Source organism: Python bivittatus, unplaced genomic scaffold (genome assembly GCF_059951505.1).
Source record: "Python bivittatus isolate LINGU-HERP-01145 unplaced genomic scaffold, Pbiv_v1 ctg000020_np1212, whole genome shotgun sequence".
Taxonomy (NCBI): domain Eukaryota; kingdom Metazoa; phylum Chordata; class Lepidosauria; order Squamata; family Pythonidae; genus Python; species Python bivittatus.
The window spans coordinates 27,016,097-27,026,738 of NW_028277030.1; the positions used below are offsets into that span (position 1 = coordinate 27,016,097).

At 37.7% G+C, this 10,642-nt stretch overlaps 1 protein-coding gene across 13 annotated transcripts in view; it reads right to left on the reverse strand.

Moving 5' to 3' along the window:
- The window catches only part of TAF1B (TATA-box binding protein associated factor, RNA polymerase I subunit B), a 102,292-nt gene that overhangs the window by 39,701 nt on the left and 51,949 nt on the right, over positions 1 to 10,642 (reverse strand). For 5 of the 13 annotated variants that reach the window (XM_088136324.1, XM_088136301.1, XM_088136296.1 and 2 more), the window contains 4 exons: positions 5,695 to 5,771; positions 3,360 to 3,635; positions 2,135 to 2,233; positions 1,646 to 1,736 (listed from right to left, as the gene is read on the reverse strand). In XM_088136324.1, coding sequence (XP_087992450.1) covers positions 1,646 to 1,736; positions 2,135 to 2,233; positions 3,360 to 3,377 — 208 coding nt within the window. In that variant the 5' untranslated portion in view covers positions 3,378 to 3,635; positions 5,695 to 5,771. Of the gene's footprint in view, positions 1 to 1,645; positions 1,737 to 2,134; positions 2,234 to 3,359; positions 3,636 to 5,694; positions 5,772 to 9,719; positions 9,811 to 10,642 lie in introns of all 13 variants that reach the window. The other 8 variants (XM_088136276.1, XM_088136357.1, XM_088136265.1 and 5 more) reach the window with 2 other exon arrangements.

A 10,642-nucleotide genomic window follows, 5' to 3' on the forward strand; every position in this document is an offset into this window, starting at 1 on the left:
CTGGGCAACACGGACTTTCAACTCCCTCCAAAGGTTTTCCATGGGGTTGAGATCTGGAGACTGGCTAGGCCACTCCAGGACCTTGAAATGCTTCTTACGAAGCCACTCCTTCGTTGCCCGGGTGGTGTGTTTGGGATCATTGTCATGCTGAAAGACCAGCCACGTTTCATCTTCAATGCCCTTGCTGATGGAAGGAGGTGTTCACTCAAAATCTCACGATACATGGCCCCATTCATTCTTTCCTTTACACGGATCAGTCGTCCTGGTCCCTTTGCAGAAAAACAGCCCCAAAGCATGATGTTTCCACCCCCATGCTTCACAGTAGGTATGGTGTTCTTTGGATGCAACTCAGCATTCTCTCTCCTCCAAACACGACGAGTTGAGTTTAGACCAAAACGTTCTACTTTGGTTTCATCTGACCATATGACATTCTCCCAATCCTCTTCTGGATCATCCAAATGCTCTCTAGCAAACTTCAGACGGGCCCGGACATGTACTGGCTTAAGCAGGGGGACACGTCTGGCACTGCAGGATTTGAGTCCCTGGCGGCATAGTGTGTTACTGATGGTAGCCTTTGTTACTTTGGTCCCAGCTCTCTGCAGGTCATTCACTAGGTCCCCCCATGTGGTTCTGGGATTTTTGCTCACCGTTCTTGTGATCATTTTGACCCCACGGGGTGAGATCTTGCGTGGAGCCCCAGATCGAGGGAGATTATCAGTGGTCTTGTACGTCTTCCATTTTCTAATTATTGCTCCCACAGTTGATTTCTTCACACCAAGCTGCTTGCCTATTGCAGATTCAGTCTTCCCAGCCTGGTGCAGGTCTACAATTTTGTTTCTGGTGTTCTTCAACAGCTCTTTGGTCTTGGCCATAGTGGAGTTTGGAGTGTGACTGTTTGAGGTTGTGGACAGGTGTCTTTTATACTGATAACAAGGTCAAACAGGTGCCATTACTACAGGTAACGAGTGGAGGACAGAGGAGCCTCTTAAAGAAGTAGTTACAGGTCTGTGAGAGCCAGACATCTTGCTTGTTTGTAGGTGACCAAATACTTATTTTCCACCATGATTTGCAAATAAATTCTTTAAAAATCAGACAATGTGATTTTCTGGATTTTTTTTTCTCATTTTGTCTCTCATAGTTGAGGTATACCTATGATGAAAACTACAGGGCTCTCTCATCTTTTTAAGTGGGAGAACTTGCACAATTGGTGGCTGACTAAATACTTTTTTGCCCCACTGTAGTTGTCTTTAACAAATACCAGTCCTAATGCACTTTTAACAGTATTATGATTCTAAAGCGCTTATCCTCAATTTTGAAAATAAAAAACATCAGATTCTGAAAAGTAGGCTTGCAAAGCATTACTCTCAGAAAACAAAATTGTCTCCATATAAATTATTCATTTCAGATTCTTACCACTTTATATCCATGTGTGTAGAGGATTAGACTTTTTTTACACTAAAGATCTGGCTCTCATCCTATGAATATCCCTGTGCCCCACAGATTATATTGATCACTCCTGCTGCAGAACTGACGTGAACAAGCACATCATATTGGATGACTATAACTTGTTCAGCATTAGCTGTATAAGGTGGGAAAAATCAACATTCCATACTTTTATAACAAACTGATAAAACATAAATCTTACCAAATTTATTCTTTCTTTTTCTTAATCCTCTAGAGATAGACTGTGCCCTTGCATTAGTGGTAACATCACCAGTTAGAACTTCTCTAGTCTTCTGCAAGAGTTTTGAAAACATGTAATGTTAATAAATATGCCCAAAATTATTCAGCCTTTTTACATTTACTTTAATTAAGCAACAGTGATCTTGGGATGGAGAATACAGTAAGCAGGATATATGCACACAGCTGTCATCAAGACAGGCTTTCATTTGGATAGGAACCTGCAACAGATTCACAAAACTCTCCTGAATGGCTGAGTTACCAGGCCCCAATATGTGTCCCCTTCCAGTGCCAATCATTCTTTCATATAGATAGCTGCACTTTAAAACAACTAGATCAGGTCTACAATTATTTAAGAAGTTCACATATTATGTTCATGTATTTAACCTTTAAAAATCTACACTTAAAATTAAGGTGAGTTTTGAAATGGGGAAACAAATAACAGCAACCTTACTTCTATAACAGTGTGACAAGATGTGCAGTAAAATCTGCCTTCTTCTGTAATGCTCCAGCTGATAGCAGAACAATATCCACAAGGTTCATTGTAGTCTCTCTAAAACAAACAATGTGAAATGTGAAAATGTCAATACTTTTCATTGCATCCAAATGCACAATGCTATGAAATACTATGGCAACTTCTAAGAAAAATACTTTAGCATATTACAGCACGTATCTTATTTGGTCATAATATACAGTCTGCATATAATGTGGTTTTTTAAAAAAGTACTATGGTCATGCATATCTGCAAATAAATTCAGGGTGATTTCCTTCAACTAAGCATGTATAAAATTGTACTTGATTTTGTGACATACAGTCCTATGTATGCTTACTAGACAACAGTCGCCTTGATCACAGGGGAGTTTACTGCATATAAACAAAGTGCTACCATCACTGTTATGCAACTAAATATTTACTCTCACAATTGTGATTCTTCTCCTCTGCTTTGCAACTCAAATCCACAAACCCTGGAGCACACTTGGGGGAGGGCGTAAGATGGTGGAGAGGGAATAACTGATAGATAAAATTAACTACACTCCACCACTAAGATGCATGGGTGTACCGTTAATGTCTTTATCTGTAATAAATGTGATTTCAGTCCACACACACGCTTGGTTTTGATTGTTGCAAAATTTACTCTTTTTTCTTGATCTAAATGATGCAAAGAACAGCTCCATAGGAGGAGGTTGGAAACCCCAACACCTTACAGAAGGATGGAAACTCAAGCAACAAACAGAAAAGACCAAATCAGGGGCACAAAATCCAGACGACCATTAGATGGCTGTAAAGAGAATTTTCTATGCCGCTTTACTGCTGCCACGTACGTACTGGTCGTCCAGATTTTTGAATCCAGATTGTAACCTCTAGGTTAAGTATTCCCTCAAGGTATGTCTTTCCTCTCAAAGATTCCTGAATTTAACCAATTAAACTTTCTCCAGCATGGTTGTGAAATAAAAGCAAACAGCCTGCGATAGTTACCGACAAGCTGTTAAAGATACAAGATGCATGCTTAAAAAACAGATCCTACCTACGTCATTATTTGCCCACAAATGTATACATAAAATTATTTTCCCGCTCACTCCCTCCCTGTTTTATTCTCAATGTGCAATACGCGCTACCTAGTCCTCATGTCTGTTACTAAAATGCCGCCGCCCCCCACCCCAGCCACGTTCCAACCTCACCGCGTCCTCCTCCTCCATCGCGTGCCCCGTTTCACGCGCCAGCGATCACCGCGACTGCGCCATAGCAACCAACTTGTGATGCCGGGGAGCAACGGAAACAGCTACCGGCCGGGAAACGAGACCTCGAGCTCTTGGGTTCCGAGGTTGGTAATAACAGCGGCTGCTTTCTGCGTTAACGTGATGGTCTACAATACTTATAGCTGCGGGCTTGAAGGCCGAGAATTTTAAGCTGCGTACTCTTACATCGAAGTGCAAGTTATATTCAGGGTTTGGTTGCTGGAAATGAAAAGTAGAAATATCTATTATGAATGGATGAATGACTATTGGATCCATGTAATTTAACAAAAGGACACAACAAACGTTCCAGAACATTTTTTAAATCATAAAAATCAAGGATGGGTACTTGTGCAGCAGTTAGTTATAAGCAGAGAGGCCTGGTTAAGATAGAGCAGTGTTCTTAAAGTGCGGTTCTAGGACCCCTGGGGGTCCCCCAAGACCCTCTCAAGGGTCTGCAAAATCAAAATTATTTGCCAGCCTATGTTGCAAAATAATACAATATTGAAATCACACCAAACAATCATGAGCAGCGGTAGTGGCAGTGAATGCCTCAATCTTAATTTTTAATATGGTAAATATTGATAAATATAACCCATACAAATAAAAGTTGTTTTGGGGTCTTCCATAATATTTAAAAGTGGGAAGCGGTCCTGAGAGAAAAAAGTTTAACAGAGAGAGAACTAGAGACCCAAGTTTGTGTTGTGTGTGAATCTCCCCCCTCCTGCCATTACAGCTGCTTTAATAGGGAGCAGTCTTTGCCCCCCCCCCCCCCCCGATGTTCCTGAGTTTCAGATCCTGGCATCTTTCACCATTAGTTTTGTAGACTGAAATGCTGGCCATTGGAAGTTTAGTGAGATCTAGAGGAAAGCCTGTTGCTTATTTCTGCTAGAGATCAAAAGCCCCTGAATCTATACATTAACCAGTGTTGTTTGAACAAAGGACTACAGTTGGTTTAAATTATGGTCTGCCAATAACAGTGGTGTATTATTTGGCTTCCTCGGGAAAAATGCAAAGTAATGAACTTGGTTTAATTTTAAAATAAATAGATACTTCCAATCACCACCTTGCAGCAATACTGGAGGCAGGGAGGAATACAATGGCTCATAATTATTTTACTGCTACAATCCAATCATGGCTGTCTCTATATATTTGGCTAAATTTTATTTACATTCATTTATCCTATTTATAATCTGCATTTCTACTCTGGCAAGCAGTGAGTATTCAAGGCAGCTAACAAAACATTAAGGACAAGAACAGAAGAATCAGAAATATTAAAAATGTAATTTAATCCTAAAATTAGCAACCAAAAGCCTGGTGAAGGAGGTGTATCTTTAAATAAGGTGTTTCACTACAGGATACTGCTACACTTTTTCAGAAGTTTACTGTTGTGATACCTTACAGCACTGTGCACCTCTTGGGTAACAATAATAGAAATAAAATAGAATATTATGTCTTTTCATGTTTATTTTCTTCCCTTTATGATCTCACTCCTCCTGAGAGCAGAAGTTGATTTCACCAGTTCAAACGTACTATCAAATGTACAATTACTATCCTTGTCTATATGATATTTTAGGCTTCTTTTAAAGATACTTTTAACATGCAGCATTGTTTTGTAATTAGTAATAATTTCTTAGCTTTCATGCATATTAATATTTTACAAATGCAATTGAAATCATATACCATAAGCAAATTTTAAAAATAGCAATTTTGTTTCTCTTTCCTTCTGATGAGGTTTAAAAATGTATATTTGCTGTTGAAAATTTGGGTGTTATCAGAATTATGTTCTGTAATGTTTATTGTACATTTTGTGTTAATTGTCAATTTAAAAAATACAAGTCATAGATATTAGCTATATAATCTCTCTTCTGCACCTCTTAATATGAAGTTAGTTTTTCCAAATCCTAGTTTTTATACTGCAAACCTAGTTTTATTTCTTAGGCATGCTGTTTTGGATTCTACCAAATTAACAGTCTTAGTAGCAGCTAAAAGGCTTATTGTTCATCTTGGTCATTGTATCAGAATTTGAACTACTAAAGGACTGTATCATCTGCAAATTTTGTAAAATTGTCACTTATTTTACCCAGGGTGTCTGGAGTCTCAGCCATTGCACAGTCTGTTGATTGCTTTATGACTCAGTGCATCATGTAAACTAAGAAAATTGGATGAATTCCATAAACCGTATTTAAATTAATCTTAGATAAGTATGTCATGTGAATGTACCCATTACGTGGATGCTACTTGGCAGGGATATGGGAAATACTGATGGATAAGAACCTACCTTGTGCCTAGAGCAAGCCATGTTCAGAACTGGCTGATTCCTCTTGATCCATCACATGTTGTTAAAGGGAGATCAATCTATGTTCATATGGAGTTTTAATTCTTTTACAGCAATTAATACATCAAAACTTGGCAGTATGTAATTTATCAACGTACATGATAATTACTTTTTATAGACAAGGTTCACACAACAAAGTAACTTGTTTTACCCACAAACTAGCCTATCATATTTTAGTCTGCTGCGTTGTGTGAATTTAGCCTGTGTAGTTAGTTTATGGTTTAATGGGTTCTCTGTACAGTACCGAGTATATAAGCTTAATTGGAAAAAAAATGGTTAATTCAACCATGCAAATATATATCACGCAAACACGAACCTTAAGTCAGAAACTAGCCAATTATATTTCAACTGGTGAGTTGTGTATACCCAATATAAATGTGCTATAGAAGAACTGTTATCGTATTGTCTAATGATTCTTTCTTTGGATGAAAGTTGGGCTAGATAATTTGATTGAAAAGTATACACCTATGTTGTATCTACCCTTTTATCTTGTTGCTTAATTGCATCTTCAAGGAAGCATTTAAACTGTGAAAATAATATGAAGGAAGTGTTTGGTCCTAGCTTAATATGCATGGAACTTTCCAGGGCATAAAGCCAGTCTCACAAGTCATCAGTGCTATAAACTTCCCAAGCATTCAAATGGGAAGTAAACAACATGCATCTGGGGGGGAAAAAACTTGTATCTATTGTTATCAATTGATAATATAGCTATGGAATTCAACACATCAGCAACCCTTGGGGGGGAGAAGCAAGCTGTTGCAAATGGTGCAATTGGTTTCATTCACACATGTCTTACCCCCACCCCCACCCCCACCCCCACCCCCATCCTCAAAGAACACACAGACATACTTATTTGAGGTTGGGAAGCGGTTATGAGTTAGAAACGTGACTGAAGGTATACATTGGAATAGTTGTAAATACTTGTCAAACTGAAAAAGCAAAATTAAATATTATTCAAATTTGGAATGCAAAATAAATGCATACTGTAAAAAAAAAATCCTGAAACAGTTATACAATTGTTGGAAGCCAAACAATCATTTCAGTTCCGCCTCCATTTACTCATCCGACCTAATATGAGTGGAGACTTTCTTTCTGTCTTACACACTCACATGCCAGGAGTCCTACCTTTGAATAATGACATAAATATAACTGGTTATTCAACATATAAAATTATGTGTTAACCTTTGTCCCTAATTACAGGTTACCCAAGCATACTGAGGCTTTGATAGGAATATGATAATTTTGGAGTTAGGAGACAGCCTGTCTTCGCGCTTCAGTTCAGTTTCTAATTAAGAGAGTTGCATGCAGTATATTCAAGTTAATGCATATATGCCTGGTGGATTCCAACAAGCTTCATTTCTAATGAGCAAGGTTCCACTGCTAATATTAAATTCTGATCTTTGTTTTCCCAAACCTGCAGAGCTGAATAAGCATATCTAACTTGAATACAAAACCATTTATCTCCTTCAATATAATGAAAGTCTGCTTTTGAGCCATATTGTTAAATATAGCATTTGCTTTCAGAATACAGTCAAGCTCTCTCAGCTGAAGCTTCAAAACAGGGCTTCAGGGAAGAGTCCCCAAGGAACATCCCAATTATTTCTTGCAAGCCCCTGACAAAGAAAGGTTACAGATAATTGCTTCCCATCAGAGACCTGCTAGTACTGTACTTCTTACTGATATATTGTGACGCCATTTTCTGAAACTGTCTTGCAAAGCAGGCTGTATATTTCACTTTACAAATCATATGATTCGGAGCAGAAATATTTCTCTTGCATCCCAGCTTTCTTCTTTCTTGCTATTGTGCGGAAATTGCTACTGCTACAGACTACTTCTGCAAACCTGTTGGGCGGAAAGCCAATATGTGGTGTCCCAGATATATATTTAGTGTCTGTACCCTAAGTTTCTGGCTAAAAAAAAAAAGGCATTCAAGAAAGCTAATAATAAAAATAAAAGGAAAGAAAATAGCAGGAAACAACAACTAGCCACTAAGAATACTATTAAAAACATAGGAAACACTGTTAAAATTGCATCAGTAACAGAGACTACACCCAAGCAATTTAAGCCTGATTCAGCTCCCAACCTTGCTTACTCACCAAAGGCTGACCAGAATTTTTAAAAAACAACAGGATTTTCTTGCCAGTGAGTGGATAACAGGGAGTGAACTTGCCTGATCTCCATCAGTACAGAATTGTAAAGCTGAGAGCAACCCCTAAAAAGGCTAGTTCTTAAGCTACTACCTATAGGTGTTTGATATACCCAGTAGCAGAGACTTTCCATATTAAATCCTGAATGGGATCACACTTCCCTGTTCAGGACAGGTGTGCAGTTTGAGGGTCTTCCTGGACTCAGAGCTCCTGCTTGAAGAGCAGATGGCATCTGTGGGCAGGAAGGCTTTTGTACAGATTCATCTTGTGCACCTGTTGTGCCTGTTTCTGGACCACGAGGACCTCCAGACAGTTGCTTATACCTTGATCACCTTGTATGTAGACTGTTGCCACACATTCTACATGGTACTGTTCTTGAAGACCACTTGAAAGCTGCAGCTAGTCTAGAATGCAGCAATGCAGGCAATTATGGTAATGTCATAGTATGCCCATTTTACATTTCTGCTTTGTGAGCTGTATTGCTTACCAATAGGCTTCTAGGTGCAAGACACTGGCTATTACCTATAAAGCCCTTCATAGCATAGGGTCTGGCTATCTGAAGAAATGTTAGTCTCCTGTAGTTTCTGCCCATCCTTATAATTGTTTTTTTAATAAACTCTATTAAAGAATATATAAAACAGATAAAACTAATATAAGAACCTAATACAAAAAGACATTTTTAAAAAAGGAAAAAGAAAAAAAATTAATGCAGAAAAAAAAAACTCCCCTCAAAAAAGTTAACAAGAAACTTCCACCTTCATCCCCAGCAAGTATATTCAACATTAATAACTTATCATTGTCTCTTAAGATACAACCAAATACATCTTCCTTCTATACTTCACCCCATTTTCTATAGACCCATCTCTAAATCTTCAGCTCTCCTCATTAATCAACAAAAGGACCAGTAAAAATCGACAGACATAACTGACAGACTAAATGAGTAGTCCTTAGTTTAGTCCCCCTTTCCATTTAAACAAAATCCCTCTAATCTCTCTCCTAATAATCAAAATCTAATTCCAATTAACAATTAAACATTACAGAAAAATAAAAACTGTTAAACATTACCAGAAATAGTAACTCCTTATTTATATACCAACAGTAGTAACATAGATATTACAAACTAATCTGTTACACCCAATTGAGCATTTCAAAAAAAACTTATCCAAAGTAGCCATTAAACATCACCAGAGATAGCAACCCATTATTTAACCATAATCAAATAAACCAATTTTGTATTTTTCTTCTTCCTCCCAGCAATTCTCAGATCTTATAAAGTTCTAACATCTGCTTTCTTCTACTATCCTTGTCTCTTCTCTTGAAATCCTTGTCATCTTTATCAAAGTCAATTTGTAATTTCAATGTAGCCACTCCAGTAGATCTCTTATATTCCAATTTAAATGGGTAATCCACATCATTCATTTTGATATATTATTTGTATATTTTTAAAAATTTTTAGATGATCATCCAATTCTATTTGTATTTCTATTTCTATTTCAGTTTAATTCAAAGGGATTTGTTCTTCTTCAATTACACCTTTTGGTTCCAATACTGAGTTAAATAACTCAAGCACTTCTTGCACCCACAGATCAAATGTTTCCTTTAAAGAAGCCATCTGGTGCCCTCTAGTGATCAACCTTCAAAGTCTTGTTATCAGTTTGGAATATAAACATGGAATTTTTTCCCAGCCAAGAGAATCTTTTCAATTAACTTAAAAAACTTTCTTTAAATCAATTTCATCCAAATCCTCAGCATTTAAAAACTTTCCAAAAACAATACTATAATCAACCTTTTGCTGTATATTGCAAAAAATAAAGAACTTACAAAGCTGGAAACACATAATTTTCTTTTTAAACAGATTGAAGAGAGACTCATCCAGTGAATGCTCAACTTGCAGTTCCAAAGGTTTTTTAATCTTAAAGAAGCAGTAAGAAAAAAATCAAATTCCAAGATGATTAAAAAAGATGAAGTTTAGATGAAGTTTAAGTCCTTAAAATGCTACATTAATGGCTCAGGTCATGGTGAAACCCACAACTCCCAGCTGATTGGTTTCTGCTGCCAACTCACAACCCCCCCCCCCAGCTGTTTGGAATGCATAAGGGTAATCTCAGGATCTCTCTTTTATCCAGAGAGAATTATCAGTCTGAATCTATATCCAGCTAACTTTCGGCCACAGTGTCTCCCACAGAGCGCAGGACGTCAGTTCACCGTTCCTCACCGGAAGTCCCCATCCATATAGTTGGCAGAGTGAGCATGCTTTGGGTCCCACCCAATAAATAATGTCATCTGATGAGACTCAGAAAGCAGGCTTTCTCTATCATGTCACTTGCCTTCTGGAACAGCATCATCCCAGAGGTCCATATGGCTCCTACCCTGACCTTGTTTAACAAGCTCTTAAAACCTGATTTTTCCCCCAAGCCTTGAGCTAGGGTGGGTGGCAAGCCAGTTGGGGGAGTACTTTGTGTAAGACAGTATGTTGTTTTCCTCCTAGATGCTTGTTTTTTTCTTGGTTCTTTTTTTTTTAATTGTTCTAATCTATTGTTTACTGTAGCTGCATTCATTTGCATGAAACAATTATCCATAAATCAGTCAATCACATTTTAGTCTAATGTGTTGTGTGAACCAAGCCATTACGTTGGAAACAGTGAACTATCATTTAGTTTCTAAGTGAAATCTTAAATCACACTGAGATCATGTTCCCTGTTTTTAATATAATGGGAATTGTAGTTCAAGCTAATCAGGATGGT